Source organism: Setaria italica, chromosome III (assembly GCF_000263155.2).
Source record: "Setaria italica strain Yugu1 chromosome III, Setaria_italica_v2.0, whole genome shotgun sequence".
Classification (NCBI taxonomy): domain Eukaryota; kingdom Viridiplantae; phylum Streptophyta; class Magnoliopsida; order Poales; family Poaceae; genus Setaria; species Setaria italica.
In genome coordinates, this window is record NC_028452.1 from 23678338 (window position 1) to 23700187 (window position 21850).

At 41.8% G+C, this 21850-nt stretch overlaps 2 protein-coding genes across 6 annotated transcripts; one reads left to right on the forward strand and one right to left on the reverse strand.

Annotated features, from left to right (window-relative positions):
• Window positions 1-686: 686 nt before the first annotated feature.
• LOC101773356 lies at window positions 687-7717 on the reverse strand. The gene is made up of 7 exons (XM_004963762.2): window positions 7617-7717; window positions 7250-7328; window positions 3678-4244; window positions 3236-3585; window positions 3058-3127; window positions 1689-1796; window positions 687-995 (listed from the first exon to the last, which is right to left on the reverse strand). The coding sequence occupies exons 1-6, from the start codon at window positions 7715-7717 to the stop codon at window positions 1704-1706; spliced, it is 1260 nt and encodes a 419-aa protein (XP_004963819.1). The 3' UTR covers window positions 687-995; window positions 1689-1703.
• LOC101773776 lies at window positions 7464-18399 on the forward strand. 5 transcript variants are annotated; one of them, XM_022824860.1, is made up of 14 exons: window positions 7464-7826; window positions 10021-10092; window positions 10184-10317; window positions 10395-10715; window positions 10805-11967; window positions 12061-12413; window positions 12491-13890; window positions 13958-14118; window positions 14599-14759; window positions 15392-15546; window positions 16428-16627; window positions 16767-17023; window positions 17287-17390; window positions 17997-18399. In XM_022824860.1, the coding sequence occupies exons 4-11, from the start codon at window positions 10497-10499 to the stop codon at window positions 16617-16619; spliced, it is 3804 nt and encodes a 1267-aa protein (XP_022680595.1). In that variant the 5' UTR covers window positions 7464-7826; window positions 10021-10092; window positions 10184-10317; window positions 10395-10496; the 3' UTR covers window positions 16620-16627; window positions 16767-17023; window positions 17287-17390; window positions 17997-18399. The 5 variants fall into 5 exon arrangements, with proteins under 5 accessions (XP_022680595.1, XP_014660426.1, XP_012700277.1 ...); XM_014804940.2 differs by having other exon boundaries at window positions 7465-7826; window positions 16428-16651; window positions 16769-17023; XM_012844823.2 differs by having other exon boundaries at window positions 7465-7826; window positions 16428-17023; window positions 17287-17400.
• The last annotated feature ends 3451 nt before the right edge of the window (window positions 18400-21850 follow it).

Sequence of the window (21850 nt, forward strand, 5' to 3'; positions counted from 1 at the left end):
TATATAGTTCCTCAAACATACTCTTAGCAGAAGATGCAGGAGCCAGTTATACATCTTCTTCGGAAGACTACCATATGCTAGACCTTAATTTGTTCTCGAACATGCTTTTATTGGTGACTCACATGCCCAGATCTATGATTTTTCCCAATAAAAAACCTACAGAGCCTGCAGTAGCAAGTTTCCAATCATGATATCACACATTTGTGCTAGATAACTTCTCATCAGGAATAAGTGCTTCCTTTTGGCTGAAGAATAAGTGACTTGATGTTTTCCTTTTCTAATGCGGGGTGGGACTGGGAGTGAGGTTGATGTAATGATGATTCTCGCATTTTTCATAATACTAGGATCGTACCCGTGCGTTGCTACGGGCTACATTTAATAATAAAATAATAATAGTTTGAAAATAAACACGAACATTCACCTATCTACATTGAGTCGAAGTTTGTTACCCATCTATATCATCTGCGATACCATCTGCACGGAAAATTAAAATCGCTTAAGTACATTCATTGCGGTCATCTTCTTTCCAGTACCCTGCCAAAAAAATTTGGATCTAGCAGTATCCATTTGTTGATAATCCCCTTCATAAAAGCATATACACACCCATGGTGATAGGGACGCAAGAATACTTGTTTGAATCATGAAGGCAAAACAAAGGAACAACAGATGAAGGCAAATCGGCAGAGAGAAAGAAAGATGAATTAGAAATTAGAATCTAAGGTGCAAATATTCCATAAAAGGTACATAAATAAGTTGAGCGAGACCTCAAAAACTTAAGCAAGTAGTGATCTCACCGTTACAGTGGCATGCACCTTATTTTTTCATCAAAATATATTAGGACAAAAAAGCACATGTAGCAGGCAAACTATGTGACAAGTGGTAGTTCACTTACTCCGATTTCGGTGACAAAAGACAGTTGGAACATTTAACAGCAGGAGCCCCAAAAGGATACATCAACAATGTATCACGCTGTCCACAATACACCTTACCAACTTCTGCCAAGGAAGGGAAAAAAAGGTAACAACAATCTTTGAATGATAAGAAAGCGCATAGATAACTTTAACGTGAGTTTGTAAAAAGCTATGGAAGCATTAATAAGCCTACGAGAGCAAGTTAATATAATTTTTTAGCAGAAAAATATCAGGCAAAAATGTTGTGTAAAAAATTTCAAAGGGAATGTATAATGCAACTTAAAGCAAAGGATAAGAATTCTCCGCTAACCAAGTTTACGTTGATATACTTGGAAAATCAAACTACATCTGTAAAACTTAGACAATAATATAGCAACAAAATTTTTGAGACAAAAAACAAAGTTAAATAATTATAGCAGAATTCCTCCAAGTTCATCTAAGCCTTCTTTAGTCTACTAAATATAACTCCATCCCTAGTTCATGGAATCTTTTTTTTTTACTCAATTTTCCCTGTTTTGCTTCTATTTACATGCCACTAATCAATGGAAGTAATGATGCTGGCCACATGCCACATTAATTCTGTCAATGATTGATGGACAATTTGGCATCTGGCATCCACCTTAACTCCCACACATGAGCTTAAATGGATTTATATTGGGGATTAGAGGGAGTAAGAAATAAGATGGTTGGTAATGAAGTTATTTCAAAGACAACAATTGCGAATAATGTACCAATAGAATAAGGACAGACAATGTTTAACGTAGAAATAGCACGTACCTTCCAATACAAGGTTTATTGTCCAACAGCCAAAACACTGAACATGAACAACACCCCTGAGATATGAAAGAAGCTGACGACAACGTCCACATACCATTTGACCCATTTCTGCGCAATTCACCAGCAAGGTCAAAAAATAATGCCACAAAACATACAAGTCCCACATTAAACAAAATAGTTTTTAGAAGCATAAATCAACATCAACATGAAAGCCTTTCAGTCCCAAGCCACTTATAAAGAGCAATCCATATGTACCTCTAAACCAAAGAAGCCAGATTCTGTACAAATGATGAAATTGGGTCTGTCATAACTCGTAATATTATTCCATCTTTATGGTTATATCTAATATTGACTTAGAAGAGCTGTATACAATAGGGATTGTCGAGAAATAGTGATATCATGACATCTATGAGTATTGAAAGAGTTGTTTGAAAAGGAAAATATCAGGTCCATCAACTAAGCTCCGTTTCCTGAAAGTTTTGTTCATCTAAATTATTTAAAAGTTCACATAATTATGGAGAATAATACAATTGCAAAACATATCAGGCATATTCAATGCAAAAGTTAATACAAAACCTAATGAATACGAGCATGAAGAAGGCAATGCTAGTAATACACATTTTTGAGGATGATGAACTTAAATTCTTTTTTCAGAGGCTGTATTTGTAGAGACTGTGCCTGTTGTTAGGTCAGTGATGGATGGCTTCAACGTATGCATATTCGCTTATGGACAGACAGGGACTGGGAAAACTTTCACAATGGAAGGGTTCCAGAAAATAGAGGTGTAAATTATAGAGCTTTGGAAGAACTGTTCAGAATGCCTGATAAGAGAAGCACATCCGTTACCTACACATTTTCTGTAAGCATATTGGAAGTCTACAATGAGAAAATCAGAGACCTGCTTGATGAGAGCAACGATCAATCAAAAAGGTACATTTCCTTTCTTTGTCCTTTGGTTGAGGAAAGAATTTGTTGCTGACGCATGGTATCTTGTTGCATTTCAAGGTTGGATATTAAGCAAAGTGCTGATGGAATGCAAGAGGTTCCTGGAATGGAGTGTGGGAGAAACTCAAATTCAGCGCCAGAAATAGATTTGTTGGAATGACCAATGCTAATGAACTCAGCAGCCGCTCGCACAGGTGACTGCTGTGGTGTTGTTTTACCTCTTGTTTATTCATTCAAATTAATTGATATCATAATCTAGAATATGCTTCCATTTTTTAAGATTGCTCACTATCAATTAGATTCAGTTTGTCAACTTGGCATAGCACTGTCATTCTTACAGCATTGAGATAAAACATATTATGAATTTAAAAATTCAATTCCAACTACCATCCTAATTCAAGTATTCTGCACGAATTTCACATACCATATAAACATACGGATCCAAGAGGCCGCCAGTGCCTGCACGCCGCAAGCCACCCTCCTGCTTCAGCAGCCTGCAAATTTGCACGCGCAGAACCAAGCAGATACGAAGATTTAGGAAGCAATCAGGTAACGATTTCAAAACCGCTTCAAATGTGAGTTGGAGGCAGAGTCCTGCTCACCAGCGTATCGCCTTGCTCATCCCGGAGTTGTCGCCGACGGCGGCGCAGATGTCGTTCTCCGTGGCCGGCCCAGCTTGCGACCGTGAAAACCACTGCATGATTGCTTCCGCCCTCCTTGGCGCCTTCTCACCACCCCCACCTCTGCCGCCGCTCGCCCGTGGAGGCCGGCGGCATCTCCCCGATGTGGCCGTGGAGCCCGCGGACGTGGCGGCCGTGACGGTGCTCCCCTCGCTGGCCACCGCGCTGCTCCTCTCGCTCTGGTCCTCGTAGTTGTCGACCTTGATCCACACTCCCTTTCGCTTCTTCTCTGCTCCGCTATGGAACAGCGCGCCTATGGCCTCGGCGAACATCTGGAAGCAACGAGCAGAGCCATCAGTGCGGAACTTCAGAAGAAACGGCCTGCAATCGCGCTGGTAAGTAATCGAGGAACCGGATTCCCCACCTTCGGATTGATGCGGCGGAGGGAGGCGACGACGGAGAGCACGCGGAGGGGGTCGACGAGGCGGCCGCGCCGCGTCGAGTCGGAGACGCACGACCTCGCCGACACGCCGGAGTAGGAAGAGGAGGAGGAGGAGCCCGAGTAACAGGAGAACTCGTCGCTGCAATGGGAGAAGCACGCCGCAATGGAGGGTCGATTAAATATCGGGGCGCCGCCTGAGAGGCCCTCTGATCCGCCGGCTCCAGCTGCTGGCGCCCGGGGGGAGGAGGAGAGAGGACCGGGGCCACAGGGGCCGTCCTGCACTGGCGATGAAGCCCAGTCGAGGAGTCGGCGGACACCAGTGTCGCCGCCGGAGCCTTCTGCTTGCGCCGGCGGCCACCCGAGAGGAGAAGACGACGAGTTGGAGGAGGCAGACGGCGGTGCGTGCTTGGAGGCGATGGCGGGATCGATGGCGGAGGCGAGGCGGCGGTGAGGAGAAGACGACGGGTTGGAGGAGGCAGACGGCGGCGCGTGCTTGGAGACGATGGTGGGATCGATGGCGGAGGCGAGGCGGCGGCGGCGGCGTATGAGCTAGGGAGGCATCTTGGGCTCGATCGGAGGGACATGGATGGCAGCGGATCTGCGTGGGAGCTGAGGGACGGCTTGGAGGCATCCAAAGAATCAACGGTGTAAGCGTTGAGCGCGGATGGGCGCAGGGTTAGCGGACGGCAATAATTAGACGCAGCGCGGGACGAAGAAGTGGAGGATACTCGACGTACGAAGTTTTGTCTTGGTTTTAGTTTTTTTGGAGTAGAGATTGTAGGAGGATAAAGTATGTATACCATTTTGCGAAGAGTATTTTGCATATTGAGTTAACAAAAATCTTTTTTTTGGAAATTTGTATAGCCATGGTCGTTTTAATTTTAACTTCTCCCTTGTATTTTTAAAGTTTTTCAGTGCCATACTAGAAATTTCAGTTTTATGTTAACAGATATGCTAATGATTTTGCGGTGCTTTGTTGCAGGTAAATGGCCAAGTCTAGCTCCTTTCTTTTTTTCTGGCCCATTTGAAAATATAAGGTCTCCACAAAATTTGAATGTGAATCATTTTGTCACGCAACCTTAGATTCAATAATAGTACATTTATTTTGAGGAACAAGGTGATCCATCATCTTCTCACTCCTTAATTTTTTTATATGCCTTGAGTAATGGAATTAATCCATCACCATCTCATTCTTGACAAGAACACGATAGTACAACACATGAGGGATACACTCATAAAAAAATTATAGGATGATTTCTTGATATACCACAACATCTATAACGAGGTGATTCCTCAAAATAAGCACCCTCTAAGTCTTATTCATCTACTTTTCAAAAGCAGTTGCAATTATTGTAATCTACAAGGTATAGAACAAAACGGTCGCAATCCACGTATATAGAACACACATATGCAGGTTTATGTTGTTGTATCATCTACTCATGCTCCACCGATAGCTTTTCAAATATAATTTAGTGGATAAGGAAAGATAGGTAGTGTAACGTTCCAATCCATGAGCGAGTTGGGCCAGACCGATAGCTAATAATTTGGAGTACTATGGATGTGGTATGGTAATTCTACAATTTTAGTCCCAGATTGAAAATAAAGAGTGGGATGGGCTAATTTAAATAGCCATGTTTAGGAGGTATTGTAACTTTTGGTTAACTCTTTTAAAATGTAAGCACGTTACAGTGTAGGTGTGATCCACTCAACTTGTAGAGTGAGAATGAGCCGTTTTCGGTTTTCCTAAACTTGTATGTATAGATGCCCAGGTGGTTTTTGCACCACGAATTGGCCATAGACAAATTACATATATTTTTTTAATTTTGATCACTTCATTTTTAACATGTTGCATTCCGTATTATAGTAGCTTAGAAAGCATAAACAACATAGCAAAATGGGCGTGCATGCAACGAGCAAGTGAAAAACTAGGAGGAGGCTACTTTTAGTTTTGCACGACGGACCCAGAAATTGGCTAGGAGAGGGGCTGTTCCAAGCTTAACACAAGATGAAGTGTTTTGCACCTTTCATATTTGTACTACTCCGGATCCTTTTTATTTGATGTTTAGGGTAAATGATAAAAACTAGTTGCAGGTTGAAACATGAACTATAATGAACCGGAGGTAGAAGTATATTTTCTTTTCAGTCTATGTTGATTTTTTTTACCTTCGACTAGGGTTGGCAAGCCGGACGTGCACTTTACTAGTAGCATAAATGATAAAAACGAATTGCAGGTTGAAACATGTGTTAGATACGTCAAATATAATGAACTGGAGGTAGAAGTTGCAGCTTGTTGAGCGGGTGCGGCTGCAGCTGTGCAGCACATCCGTTCGGCTCCACGCACAAATAACAGCAGCTGGAGCCCCCAACAGCTCAGCTCAGAACGCCACAACGTGAACTAGAAGATCAGCCACACCGCCACACGTGTGGCACGCACACGGCGGCCCAAACGCATGCTTACTTTCACCGTCGTACGAATGCCACGGTGACGCACAGTGCGGCGGGCAGCTCGACCCAAACACGAGTTTTGGTTCGCCGACCTAGCTCGGTCGGTGGTTCCAGGTGCCCAGCAACGATCCTCCCAAATCGCATCCGTGGACAAAAAAGGACACGAGAAGGGAAAGAGGAGCGAGCCGGTGACTTGCGCACGTCACCCGGTGTCCCCGTGGGCCTGCGCGCCGCTCTCGCCGTCGCCTCAGGGTGTGTTTGGTACCGGGGACGGGACGGGACGGGGCGGGGCGGTCCCAAATTTGATAGTGTTTGGTTCGGAGTCACGAGGGACGGGACGGTCCACAAATGGGAATATGCTCCCAAGATGCGGGATGACCCCGTCCGGCCAAAACGAGCGGACAGAGTCATCCCACTTCGGGCGCCGTCTGCTCCGTCCTTCTCCGTTCGCAAGACTGGCGCGGGGCTGCTTCGTCTCCGGCAGGACGGGGTCCTCCAGTGGCGCCGCCGGTGCCCAGGGTCGGCGGCCGGCAGGGACCTCCGACGGCGTGGCCTGGGACGAGCGGCCGCCGGAGCAAGCGGGTCCAGCCGGCGGGGCGAGCACCCCGGCGCCGCGGCCGGTGCCCACGGCCAGCAGGCCCCTCCGGCGGCGCATCCTGGGGCGAGCGGGTACCTCCGGCGGCGCGGCCTGGGGCGAGCGGGGGCGGCGCGGTTGGGACCTCCGGCGGGGGCGAGCGGGGGCGGCGCGGCCGGGGCGACAGGGACCTCCGGCGGGGGCGAGCGGGGGCGGCGCGGAGCTCCGGCGGGCGAGCAGGGGCCGTGCAGCCTGGGCCTTCGGGAGCTCTAGCGGGTTGGAGAAGATAAGGATGAGGAGAAAAAAAAAAGAAAAGAAGATGACATGTGGGCCCATATATGACATGTGGGTCCCACTAAACACATGTAGCTAACGGTGTTACCCGAGCCATCCGTCCCTCGTTTTCAATCCATCGTACCAAACAAAAAACTGGGATGAATTCATCCCTCTCAACCAAACATAAGACGGGATGATCCCATCCCAAAAAATAGGAACGGCACCGTCCCATCCCTTCTTGTCTCCAAACCAAACGCACCCTCACGTTTCCCCTGGGGACGGGCCACGTTTGTGCCGGCGACCCCCGCACGAGCGACGACACGTCACGGTCGTGCGCCCTACCGGTGCACGCGCACGGGGTCACGAAATTAATTATTTCGTGTCCTATCTCTATTCCCATCTGTACCAGAAAACAGTCTCGTACTGGTATTTGTATCTCTCTTTATTTTCCTTTTCCGTCCCCTTCTTTGTTGCTCTCCCCCGCCGAGGAAGACGCACACCACCACCGAGGGCGACGAGCGACGGGGGCGAGCGCAGGGAGGGGACAAAAACAAAAATAAAAATAAAGGGAGAATTAATAAAAAAATCTAAACAGCAGTAACGGAGAAAAGGGTAACGGGAAATACCCTAGGCCGCGATCTCGGCGGTGCGGCGCGTCGGCGATCGGCGGGGGTCGCCCCGCCGCCGCCGCCGGCGTGAGGTAGATGCTGGGGCGGCGCGGGGGCATGGGGTACGAGGAGGGGGAGCTCGAGCTGGAGGAGGGCGAGGCGGCCCTCGGCGGCGCGGACGGGTACGGCAACGGCGAGCTCGTTGATCCCGACGCGCTCACCTACATCGTAAGAGACGCTCTCTGCTTCCCCCTTTTTTCTCTCTCTCTCTCTGGTTTGCTTGCGGATTGGATGGATGGCTGATGAGCTGGAGGTATGCGGTTTCCTGCTGGTTTTTGCGACGAGCTGATTATTGGTTTGATTGTCGCAGCGTTGCGGAATTTTGTTTTTTTGTTTTTTTTTGTGTTGCGTTAATTGTGATTACCTTTGTAACATCGTCGCGGAATTTCAGATTAATTTTGCAGTGTAATTTGAGGTGATTACTGATTGGTTTCTCTAATCTAATCTAACATACTTTATCATGGCTGCTGGGTGAATGTGGGGCCAGTTAATTGCTGCCCTTAGCAGGGGAATTGGAATTTGGTTAACATGCTAGCTTTAGCTGGTTCTGGGGGGTTACCAATTTACCATGTAATGTATTTGGAGCTGACATGAGAATGTGCACTAGTTCGTGGTTACTTACACAATCCTTGAATAGTAGTACTACTTTAGAGAACAGCGATTTCTGGTACCGCTTTGGTGAACTAGGAAGCTTTCAGTGCTAGATTTAACAGGTTGCTGCAAGTATCTCTGACACAACACCTAGGTTTCTGTTACGTGGAAGAAGTTAGCTGGTGACTAGAGCAGTGGCATGGTTCCCAGGGTTGATTCACGGCCTCACGGGCACATTTCGGTTTCATTTGTTTTCGGATAATTTATTGTTGCGTGACCTTTTGGGTGAAAACTCTGCTGTGTTATCATGGATAGTGTGTCGACAGGATGGAGTGATCAATGTGCTAGTTGATGCTATTGTTAGCAAGGCCGAGACTTTACTGCACATAGCTCATGCCTTTTATTACGGATTAAATTTTGTCTCTTGCGATATTAGGTTCCTAGATCATTATCCGCATTACTAATTGGGCAACACAAGCATGCACCTAAGTTTTCATGATGATAGAGCAAAAAGGTTTGCAGTTTCCCTGTGTTTCCTAACATAAATTTAATGACGCCATAGTAGCCTTAGGTACATAATTCTTTAGGACTAATGAGGGGTATTTGACTAAAACTTGAACTAGTTTGCTATATTTTCTTTTTCTGATGGTAAATTGTATGAACTTCTTACTCCACTAGGGGATCAATGAACTGATAGTATTAGTTGTATATACTGTAGTAAGAACCATGTATTCGGTAGGCTGTTGTGCTTTACAATTCGTACGATGACATGAATCAATTTCTGTTGTCTAATCAATGCGGAGAGGCAACACAGGACAGAAATGCTTCTATGTTTTACTCTGATTTTTCAGTCGAATTTATTTTTATTTATAACAGTCTTTCCTTTTTTTTTTTTACTGATGTAGGAGTTTTTAGCTCATTAAAGATGTGTGTGTGGCTGTTTTTTTTTTTTTGGGGGGGGGGGGGTGGACCTCACAAGTGCAAGCAAGTTGGATTTAGCCTAGAATTGAAACCCAACAAGAGACACATAAACCAAAGAGAAACAAAGAAAGAAAAATATTGCAATAGAACAAAATAATGATAGTAACAAGTAGTTAAGGTTTTGGATTTTTAAGTCATTGTTCTGGCACGTGGATTGCTAATTTCCATCTGTCTATCCAATGACTACTATCATCATGTATAGAGATTAATATTTTGTCATTAGGAATGCACTATTATATGGTATATTTTTTCTTTATTCTAGAATTTGGTTTGTCATTCATGAGTACTGAGACATTGATAATGCTCACTTTATTATGCTGCTTGATGTTCCTGTGTGCACGTGGAGTTTTTGGGGTTAAAAATACCATATACGCAGTAGTTATAGATATTCATATGCAAATTCCAGCTTTTAGTTCTTAGGAGTGAGGGGTAACTCATAAGCTTGTTTGGATTCAAGGGATTTAATCTATTCTTTATAAGATAGTTTTGGGGTTCTTATCTCTATAATTATGTAAGTGGATAATGAGTATTCTGAGGGATGAATTATTCGTGCTAAGTTCATGCTTCACCGCTTCTATTGATGGTTATGTACCCAAAAAGAGAGCATTTAACTTTGTTGCTCCATACCCACATATGCTTCAAGAAACTGCTTTCACTTTTCATGCATGCTTTATTTTTTTAATACACTCTCATAAGACGCTCCGTCCTTCTGAAAGATCAACTTTTAAACTTTTACGTATAAAATATGGTCCTTCCGCTAAAAGAATAAAGCATGTTGCATTGTTTACAGGATAAAAAGATTCAAAATTGTTGGGCCATTTCTGTAAGAAATTTGAAGGCGCAATAACTCCGGAGAATTTGGGTAAGAGCATAAAAAATTGCCACCCTGTTTGCTCTGCAGAAGTTATTGATCTTGTACTGGCTTATGTGAAAAAATCACTCACAATACATAGGTTCGCTATATGGGGGCCATGGTTCATTCTTGCCAGCACACCCACATTCCCCTTTGGCCTTTCCTCAATGTAGGATTCCTGCAGATCCACCAAACCATAGCAGTGCCTCTAGATCACCATATTTGCCAACAGAGGTACACTTCTACAAAGTTTACACATGCTGACTTACTAGGATTACTGCCTAAATGTGACTCTTACAATGTGCTTTCAGACTGCGCAAAAGAACCATTTTATTAAGACCGAATTAGACAGCAGCAGGAAAAATGACTACTATCAAATATCCGATGAATGCAATGGTAGTCTCTCACAGCAGATGTTAAATGGAGCAGTCAGTGGTTCTGAGCAGAAAGCACTGAAAATACGTATCAAGGTGAATAACAATGGAAGTTTGGCAAGAAATACTGCTGCTATATACAGTGGCTTGGGCCTTGACATTTCCCCGTCATCATCCACGGAAGACAACCTAGATGGGACTGATGGGGCTCCGGTGCCTGAAGTTTTGCCTGATGAATCTCCGCATACCATTTTTGAGGTTAAGTTTTGCCCTACTCGTGTTTATTATGGTAAAGCTTTGTACGATTGATTTTTAAGAGTTAACGCATTGTGTTGTTTGATGAACAGATAATGACCTGCCATTTTATTCCTGGAGGACACTTGCTCTCACCCCTCACAGGAAATGTTCTAGAACTGAGACAAAAGCCAAAAGCTATGGTAAAACACGAAGCACCAGAATTTCATGATGATAAAGCAGAATTGCATAGAGATCGGGGCCATACAACCTCTGCTACGCCGGATATCAATGATAAGAGTGGCAAGGAAATCAAGTCTGATGAAAAGAAAGACAGGGTTCCCAATTTCAAGAGTTCAAAATGCAGAGTTAACAAACCATCTGCTGTGAATAAGGGAACTAAGCCTCAGTTACAGTATGTTTCACATGATACTGCTTCAAACTTCTTACCTACAATCATAAAGACACAACATTCAGTCGAGGAGTCTGAAAATTTTACGGGTGAGATTTCATCAGATCAAATGCAGGGATTAAAAAAGGGTCCATTAAAAGGACACATTAGTGACCAGAACAAAGACAGTAAGAAAAAACCTTCACTTGATCATGGATTTTCATGTAAAATCAGTTATGATTCTGAAGAGTACAACAATCAACCTTCTACCAGTTCTAGTCACCTTAAAGACATTCCTAGCAAAACTTCGTTGCTGGAGAGGGACAAAGAAAAAGTAGTGCATATAAAAGAGGAACTATCTCAGTACAAAAGCAAGGAAATCGGAAGACTCTTTAGTGCAGAATCCATGAATATCATGACAGGAAATGTTCATAGAAATTCTTCAGGACTAATAAAAGGGAAGAAGAAGATTAAGTTCAAGGCACAGAAACAATTGAATGAAGACAGAGACAGAAAATCTTGTGGTGAAGATGAGGCTTATGCTTTAGGCCATAGAATTGATTTGGCTAATTCATATCCAGAAGATAAGAGTGTGAAGATTGAGAAAAAGACCATTTCATCTGGGGAGACTGGCAACCAGGCAGAAGTTGGAAATGGTGGTGACCTCAAGATCTATCCCTTGTTTGATAACAAATCAGATCCTTTGCCATTAGTATGTAGGAATGGGACTACAGAATCATCCACAGCCCTGACTACTCCAGCACCTATTGTAATAAATGAACAATGGGTGTGCTGTGACAAGTGCGAGAATTGGCGCCTTTTACCCTATGGGATGAATCCAGATATACTTCCCAAAAAATGGCGGTGTAGCATGCAGAGTTGGCTGTAAGTTCACCCACCTTGTTATTTCTTGCAAGTGCTGTTATATGTTTTGTTTGGTATAACCATGTTTATTTTGGTATTTGCAACTTATTGTAGGCCTGGAATGAATAGCTGCAAAATAACTGAAGATGAGACCACAAGAGCCCTTCGTGCTCTTTATATGGTTCCTGCACCTGAAAATAACATTAAGGATGGTGGCCATGTTAATGCAACGTCAGGCATAGGCGCAGCTACTGCTTCAACTTTGAAGGGAAATATGCAGTCCATCAGTACATCAGGGAAGTTGAAAGGTTCCCATGATGGAGCCAATGTGGCAAATACTTCTGACTTGGCTGATGTGTCAAAGCCCTCAAAGAAGCCACATGCTCCTTCCAGTAGAAAACCTGAGGGTGTTGATTGCTTCCCTAAACTCAAGGAAAAACGGAAGATAGAAGAATTATCAGATAAAGGTGAACCACCTAAAGTATTGTCGAAGTTTACTAATGACTTCATGTTGTATTGATTCTAATGGTTTATGTTTCTGCAGGAGAATTTGTTGAAAAAGATCAGTCACATCAAATGAGGAGCAGTGTAGGGGTTGATCATGATAACCTGAGAGCATCAAAGAAAATGAAGAAAGAATCCAAGCATCAGCCCTTTGAGTATGAGATAAGCAAATGTAGTCCTCCTGCCAATTTGACTCTAAAAAACATGCAGAAGCGTAGACATATTTCACCTTCATCAGGTAAACATTCTCATGGTGAAAATAAAGGTTTTTCAGATGGGGTCATTAAAACGTCCGATACAGAAAATTCTGGTCTTTCAGACTTATCTATTAAGAAGAGAAAATTGAAACAAAGGCAGTCAAGCCAGCATGATCTTGACCTGGGGCATAGTAATACCGACATAAATGCAAAGCAAAATATTACTGAAACTAATGTTGTGAAGAAAAAGCCCAGGCCAGAACTGAAGTTGTCAAAGACAGGTAGGACAGCCGCCCATTCTAAAGGCACAGATGCTGGAACTGATGATGATAGAATATCTGCTCACAATGAGTGTGTAAGTGAACAACGTCAAGAAAATACCCGTTTGCAGTATCCATTGCTCTCTGAAAGCTCCACAAGGTGGAATGTCTGTCATGCACCAACGTCTACGGCTGCCACTTCGAGTTCATCCAAGGTGTCTAACTCCCACAAGTGTAAAGCTGATTTTCAGGAAACAAGGACCTCTCCTGTAGGGTCAGTTTCTTCCTCACCCTTGAGAACTTCTGATATGGATCGACATAGAATCTATTCACAGTCAATTGCAGAAAATGTGCATTCTCAGGAGTCAGGGAAGAAAAGTTCTTCATGCTCCAACAGAAACTATGATCTTGGGTCTGATCCTAATCAAGCTAAGTCTCATGTTTCTGGTTTCCTTAACAGAGGCACAGGCCATCATATTAAGAATGATAAGGACTTGCTGAGAGATAAACAAGACTTGACGAATGCATGCCTCATAAACAAGGGTTCTGGGCTCAGTATTAAAAATGTCCAGTTAAATCCTGAACATAAAGTTAACACAGATGCCCTGCCATTACATGACAACCGTGGTCACAAGCAACCAACAGGCAGACAGAATGAGAAAACACTGCCGCATTTTGATTCAAACCTAAGTGACGAAGCAAACTTGACTTATGGGAATGTTAAGCCTGATAAAGGGAATATACCACATAATGACCTGAAAATAAATTCATCTACAGTCAAAGGAAGCAAGCAGCAGCCATCATTAAACAACGCATCAAATGGTGATGCCTCTTACAAGGCAAAGCAAATAGAGAAGTCTGTTGTTGAAAATTTGGAAACTAGGAAGCAAGTAACTCTGGGTGGCGATGCTTCAGATGTACCAAATGCATCTGTTCTACTGAAAGAAGCTCGAGATTTGAAGCACTTGTCTAAACGCCTGAAGGTTCGGTTGCTCAAAACATTTCTTAAATCACTGTTCGTCTTGTTCAAATGATGGTCTCTTCTTGCAGGCAAAAGGGGATGACTTTGAGAGTACAAGCATGTGCTTTGAGGCGGGTCTGAAATTTCTCCATGTTGCTTCTATATGGGAGGATCCACCTGTTGATAGCTCCAAGCAAGGGGATTCTGTACAAGCTATGAACCTATATTCTCAAACAGGAAACCTTTGTGGGTAAGAAACATCCCTATGGCTTTATGTCTTTATCAGGCAGACAACAGTCGATTTATTAATTCATAAGGATATTTGTGCCTGTTTTACCATGTTTAAAAATATTTTTTATTTATTTTAAGGAAAATTGATTAGATTGGTTGTTGAGGGCCATTTTGTAACCGATGAGGTTTCTAAAGAGATACTTGTTAGGAACTTAGCCTAGCAAAGTTGGTTGAGGGTGTGGCTGTTAGCTGCCATTCCGTCTTAATGTAAAGTTGCCTAGTTCCTCCTAGGCTGGTCTCTGAAAAAAGTAGATACTTGTGGTTCTAGACTTTGGTATGTCAGAACTTCCATCATTTGTAAGCCTTTGTTGCTGACGTGTCAGTTTAATTTAATTGTTAGTTATGGTACTTATTTCTTCAACTCTTATGTGTAATATCATTCGGTGCTTATGTGGGATGATTAACTAAGATCTCCCTGTTGGCTTTGTTGTATCAACAGATTCTGCGCTTCAGAATTTGAGCGACTTAAGAAAGCGGCGAATGCTGCATTGGCATATAAATGTGTGGAAGTGGCGTATATGAAGGCTGCATTCTTTAAACATCCAGGTGCAATGAAAGATAGACATGCATTGCAGGCAGCATCTTTGATGGTTCCTCCAGGTTTTTTCTTTGACATACGCTTTAGCAAGTATCTGTATAATCATTTGAATACAGCTGAAACCTCTAGGGTAGTTACAGCCTGTTTGGTTTGAGGAATGGCCTCCTTTGGGTTGGTCCAGCATGGGAATATCCGAATATCCAATTGTTTTTATGGATTAACTTTATTATCTGTTTTATCAGTAATGCGATGGACCCGACCCATTCTCAAACCAAACTGGATTTAGAATAATCATACATTCTTCAAACCAAACCCCGAAAAGTAGGGGATCTGCAATTCTGAGGATCTGATCTGTTTTATATTCTACCATAAGTAACGTCATTTTTCAAGAACTTGTCTTGAGAAGTTATATTTCTTTGCTCATGACTATTTGAGAGCTTAGCATTGTGTAGGAAGTAAAGTAAGTTTCCTAATGATTCTGCCATTTCATCCTTGCACATGATTTGGCGAATCTCGTTCAAATTTTGATCGCATCTCTTGCTCATAAAGTTAGATGCCTAATGTGGCTTTCAGCTGCATGAAACAATGTAAATCTTCATTTGTTTTGGAGTGGCATCAATGCAATTAAGTTTATCATCCATCTTGTTGTTAACATGATTAACATTCTGATTGCTAACTCTCTTTCTTTTTCTAGCTGAGTCTCCATCATCTTCTGCTTCAGATATTGATAACTTAAATAACCAGAGCACAGTTGCTAAGGCTGTTTCTGCAAGGGGTGTATATTCTCCTCAGATTGCTAGCAATCCCATATCTCGGAACAATCATCACTTGATGGGATTGCTTTCTTATGTGAGTTCTTGATGTCATTTTCAGCTCTGTTGCTAGATTTGCCTGTGCTTAAACAAGAAAAATGAAGACTATCCGACAACTTATTCTCTTCTGTTTTTTTAAATGCATCAACCGTCTCTCATAAGCTTTTGATTTTGTAATTATGGAAATTACATTATGCTGATAAGTGAACAACCATCTAATTACTGAAATATGTCCCACACATTTGGTTAAAATCAGAACATGCGACTTTTCTGTTCCACATCAGACTCATTTGCCTGGACTCTCATATAGATCAATGATTACAATGCCCCTCCTCTTTTTAGAAAATGTACCTGTGCACTTGTTTGCGTCTGTAGTTCTGCATGTCCTGTTTGTCATCAGTGGTGGCACATGATGCCCTTGTTTCCAGTATTTTAGAGATCAGGATAATCAGACCATGAAATTTGTAACTAGTTTGGGCAGCAAACTCCCTCATGCTTGCTCATATATTTTAACTGAAATGACCTCTTTCTGTATTTTTTTATTGCACTTCTAATATTTCCCCACTAAGATGGTTGCCATCAAATAGTGATTCCAGTATGGTGTTCAGATTTAAAATTGTTCCCTCAGTCACAAGAAAGTGATAATTGAGCACCAACATGTTCTTCAAAATACTGCTCTAGCCACCCCAATTTAATATCTTCAATCTGTTTGTTGGATATGTATAAATTGGCTTATTTGCTAATTCAGGTGTTCACTAGTTATTTATTCCTCATAAATAATCCACAGCCGCTTGTCCCTTGGCTTTGAGTATATCACAAGCCTGTTATAATTTCATGAAATGGTGCACACAGTATAGCTAAATGAATCTATTCATGACCTGTGGGTTACTATTTCAGTTCTTGATTTTTTTTTTACAGGCAGATGACATGAATAGTGCATTTGAGGGAACCAGAAAATCACAAAATTCATGTTCTGCTTATCTTTCTGGTATTGGAAAGAATAAGGTGAACGGTGCTCTTGTGAAGAAAGTACTTGATTTCAGTTTTCGTGATGTCAAGGGATTGCTGCAACTAATTCGTCATTCATTGGAGTCTATCAACCATGAATGAAAGTGTTAAATAGTAGGACGAGCATACTTCCTGTGAGTAAAGATCTATTATGGCAATGTTGCTTTAGCATTTGTGCTACATTGGTACCTCCTCCAATATGAATGTAGAGATAAAACAAGATTAGAGAGTAAATGTCTGTGAATGTACAGGATTCACGCTTCCTTCTCTTGTGGGGTGATCATTTGGACCAGCGCAAGCTGCCAAAATATTTTTACCAAGTCTACTTTTGTTGCTTGGAAGTATTTCTTGCTGATGATCATTTGACTAGTGAATTGGCAAAGGGTATACCAAGAATTAGTTTGCAGATGTTAATTGCTGCTACATCCAATATTCTCGGTTTTCATGTCCTGTGAGTGACCAAATCCAAGTTTTGAATGTGAATCTAATCTCCATCTGTTGCAATGGTAAGAAATATTTATTTTGTTCTTCGGAATCTTGCTCTTGTACAGTAATAGTAGGCGAAGAAAGACTTGCCAATCTGATCCTCCTGAACTAGTAACCCCTCGAGTGACTTGCTCATTTTGTATTTGTTATTTGTTTTCGTGAAATGAAATGCCACATATTTTATTTTTTATCGATTATTATATATGGCCCAAATAGCAACAAGTAGAGATCCTTTCATAGATGTACTCTCCTTCAGACAATGATACGTATTCTTTGATTGCAGTTCAAGGGCATAAAGTCTCATTTTTTTTATTGGGCGCCAGTATAAGCTTTAGGTCAGAACTCCAGTCCACAAGTCTCCCCACCTTTTACTGGTATTCTGGCGAGGTACTGACAGGCAAGACTCTCCACCATTTGCTTGTTCCAGCCTTTTATCATTTCTTCTTTGTTTCGTTCTTGAACTCTACATTGCTAAGGTTTGCAAGAGGCTATTTGGTGTTTCTGATCTAGTTATATGAGTGAATTGGTGGTCAAGGATGAGGACAAAGTTTTTTTTTTCCAGATTATCACGAAAGACCATGTGATAGAAAGACAGATTAAATTTAATGTCTTTCTGTCACAATCGATTGATCAATGCATTGGTTAAAATATGTGTTAAGCTGCTTTTACAGGCTAATATAATGTAAATTTGACTAAATTAGTGTCATGAGTCATGACTAACTTAGGCTAAACTTTTCTTTTTTTCTTATTTATTTCTTTTGTCATATCATCATGTATATTTCATTCATATCATAACGTTGCACTATATATTGCTTATTCTGTTGATGATTTGGCCAATGGCCCAGTCACCAACCATATGATTATGCAAAGATAATTGTAGGAACAATGACACGAACCAAAATTATTTGTCTTGTTATCTGCAAGGAAGCCCTTTTATCACTATGATTTTCTTGGTGGTTGATTGTTGACATGAGGCCTCTTTCTTGATTTCAGTTTTGGAGATGCACTGTGAGTGTCTAATTTACAAAGTTACAGAGGTTTGATGAGGATTGTCTAACTTCAATCGTTGGTGTATATAGGCCCTTTTAGCTGTTTCCTTATTTCTCGATACCTGTGTATATTATAGGAGAAAAAGGAAGCAATTTTGTCATAATTTTGGGTTAATGATTGTAATTGTTCTGATTGTCCTATCCGATTGTTTCGGTGCTTTGTAACTATAAATTATTTTTAGTATTTGATTCATTTTTTGTGAGGCTAATCTAACAACAAATGATGATGGCGCAATCTGTTGCCAATCTGAGTGTTGTTTGGGGTCCTGCTTGAGCCCTGCCATTGTAACGGGGAAGTGATGTAAATGCCCGTGTTGCTAATGAAAAGAGAGGTCTCGTTTCCATTCTGCAAAGGCCCTGAAGATTGTTTTGTGTACACGTTCTCGTTCTACCTACGTGTGGAGTTATACAGCTTGAAGTCTTCTTTCTGTTGTGAATTTTAATTAACTTTCCCTGGTGAGACATGATTGTAATTTATTTCCGGGTGTGGTGCTCCTAAGAGTAGCAGCTCTTATTTTTCACACCTGATTCCATGAGTGTATTTTAAGCTCGTGTACGGAAATTAAGATGGAAGTGCAAAGTTCATCTGTCAACTGTCATCGTCATGATTGAGGGTTTTTTTCCCCCCCTCGAACATTATACTAAGAAGGAAAAAAGGTGAGGAAAGAGCCCTTACAGGTTACAGCACACACACACAACACCCTCGTAGTTTTACAGGAATGATTGAGGTGGTTAACATTTTCCATTGGATTGACTATTTATGATGAACATAAATAAACGGAAATAATACTTCACCTCCGAGATTAATCAAGGTTGACTACCTAATCTGGACCTATAGAAATAGAACTAGGTATTGTAAGCCGAAACTATTTTGTGAGTGGGTCTTAGTCACTCTTACCCAAATAAACAAAGTCAAAATGGTGAGATAAGTAATGAATGCTATTTTATTTTGAATTATAGGCCTATTCGTGCTTGTGATGCCATGCTCAGAAAGTGCCCTTCTTGTGAATTTAGATCCTATTTATAATTTGAGAACTTTATCTAGTTCGTAACAAACTAAAAACCTATTTATAACGGTAATGTTGTAGATAGGGCAACCGATACCAAAAAAATCGGACACCCCCAACTTGGTGCTCATGTTGCGGTGGGAATTTTTAACGTGTACTTTTGTTGCGACAGGCATGTGATGATGTTATAGCGCGAGAGACACTCCAACCCCAAGGATGGATGTTGCGGTGAGAATTTTCTATGTGTATTTTTGTTGCGATAGGTACACGATGATGTTGCAGAAGGTTTTCAGTTGAGTATTGATATTGCAATAGTTGTTTTGATTTAGGATGTTGCAAAAATTTGTTCTATATATTTCAATATTTGATTTATCATGTTGCACCTTTTAGTCTAATTAACTAATTCATTTTGTTCTATAGATATTTTTGTTAAAAATGCTTTTATAATGTTGCAATTGTAGTTTAAAAATGTTATGATTATAATTTTTAAATATTTCAAAAGGTACGTGTTGATGTTGCAAAAACTTATTTCTGCTTGCTGTCGCTCTCCGAAGATGTTCCATGAAATATTTCTGCGGATGGAATATTCCTAGAATCAGATGACATAGTCATCTTAATACATGTTTTTTATGTTGCGAGTAGTGATGTCTAGTGTTGCAGGGCGTCCAATGAGAAATTTACTATCGGACGGGCGTCCGGACCGGACGCTAGCAGGTCCGTATTTATAAACAAGTTTTTCGAGAGAAATTTATAAATAATTTGTGTGCTCAACGTGGCCTTCGTCGGAATCCGATTTAGAGAAAAACTGGGCCAGCCGTTGCCTCCAATGGGCTGGACAAAACAAAGTGCCCGCAGAAGCCCAAAAAAATCACCGCGTCCACGGAGAAACCCTAGCCCACACCACACCGTCCTCGCTATAAAACTTGGCGAGGTTTGCCTCTCATCTTCCCTCCCTCCCCTCCGCCGCCACTCAGATCTCAGCTCCGCAGTCGTATCTGCAAATCCTCCTTCCAATTCTCAACTTTTTGCGGTTCGATGCGTGTTTTTCTCTTCCCACTAGGTTTGCCGATTGTTTCTCGCTTGTCTTTTCGTTCGCGTTCTGGCTTGGATCTTGCTGTTTGGGGGCTGTGATGCGACGTGATAAGGGATTTTCTGAGGGACGGAGCCGCCTGGTTTCCGCCCTGCTGACTGACAGAAATCAATGGATCCTTCTGAGCTTGCCCGGTTCAGTAATTTTCCAAGCCTCTTCGATTGATTCTCTCTTATTTCTTTCCGCTTTCTCCCCGGCTGACCATTTGTGTAGATTGCAAGATTTGGTCCGGTTGATGTGAGGATAAGCCTTCGCAGAAACGCATAGTTGTGTTGACTCGAAAATCAGACTACAATTATCTGATCAACTGCCAAATCTTGCTCAAAAGCTGCTAGTCCTAGCTTTTTTATATTAAAAATTCAAAGTTTCTTTGGTTTTTTGAATGATTTTTTAGTTTCATATATATACTTGTAATAAGAACCCGTGCACAATAAGCCGATGCTCTGGACGAAGAGGAGGAAGGAAGCATGGTAGTGTGCACGGAGAGCACCAGCGGGTCTGCATGTCTGCTCGCCGTGACGCCTTCGGGCTTTGATCGTGCGGGCCTGGATTCGACCCACATTTTCGTTTCTCCTGCTTGTTGCTGCTCGTTTCGTTTGACTTTTTTAATCGACCTTGAACGACAGAAATAATTGCGTCTCAACGGAAAACAGATAATGTTGCAACTATCCCCTAATAATAATATGGACTAAGTGTTTAATATTGTGAAAACAGTGCGATTGTGTTCTTCTGTTAGATTCAGGAAAAGGGCATTCTTTTGAAGATGGAGGGAGTATACCCTAATAGGAAATTATTGTAGTTATTATTCGATGGAGAGAGTATATCCTAATAGGAAATTATTGTAGTTATTATTCTAAGGGATAAGGGATTAAATAAAACAAGTACTTCTGAAGCAGTCTTAGTGGAGGTTTTATCAAGAATTTTATAGCTATTAAATAATGTTCTTAGTAATTTTGATGGCCTGGTATGGTCATTACGAGAAGAGAAGAGAGAGATTGCTCATATAAGATGAGTTTTACCACCATGAAACCTAGCAGTTGCACTGAAACTGTACATGCACTGAAACTGATCCGGCTAACTGGCCTTTACGTGTCATGGGCTTGACAGATTAAGCAGAATAATTTATTGAGATAATCGCACGCTAATAAATACTGATGTGATCCTGCGACGTGGCCTTCCACCGCCACAAAGTTTGGTATGGACAAAAATATCGTTGTCAGCAACGTAGGGGATGTATTCAAGTGGGGTAGAGAAAAAAAATGTCAATTAAGTACTCATACGACCAAAACTTCTGATATGATGTTTAATTTATGCAAGGAATGCAACCAACCTTTCTGTGTGAGGACTCAATTTTCAATGGGATTGACATTGCTGAAAGTTTATATGACATCCTAACAATCGAAGTGTCTACTCAATCTATATACGATGGTAATGGCTTGTTTCGCTAAAATATAGTGGCTTATTTTGAATTGAAGGAAGCACGATCAGGATCATTGATGACGTTATTTTGAGTAAAAATGGCATACGAACAATATATGCAATAGTAATTAATGAGTTATAGGTATGCCATCATCAAATGAGACGAGGACAGATGTCTTGTAGTAGCCATTTTTCATTGCAATGATGGCTTTGTGAAACCTATGTGGCGGCTGTGCGCATTTTTTTTATGACGATGGCAGCAAAGCCTTCATATGCGTGCAC

Coding starts and splice junctions, on each gene's coding strand:
- LOC101773356 (XM_004963762.2), bottom strand. CDS start 7,717: ATGCCCCCGCGCCGCCCCAGCATCTACCTCACGCCGGCGGCGGCGGCG. Junction 7,329..7,616: donor CGCCGAGATCGCGGCCTAGG/GTATTTCCCGTT, acceptor GTGCACCGGTAG/GGCGCACGACCGTGACGTGT. Junction 3,128..3,235: donor ATGAGCAAGGCGATACGCTG/GTGAGCAGGACT, acceptor GCAAATTTGCAG/GCTGCTGAAGCAGGAGGGTG.
- LOC101773776 (XM_022824860.1), top strand. CDS start 10,497: ATGTTAAATGGAGCAGTCAGTGGTTCTGAGCAGAAAGCACTGAAAATA. Junction 14,119..14,598: donor CAAACAGGAAACCTTTGTGG/GTAAGAAACATC, acceptor TTGTATCAACAG/ATTCTGCGCTTCAGAATTTG. Junction 15,547..16,427: donor TGATGGGATTGCTTTCTTAT/GTGAGTTCTTGA, acceptor TTTTTTTTACAG/GCAGATGACATGAATAGTGC.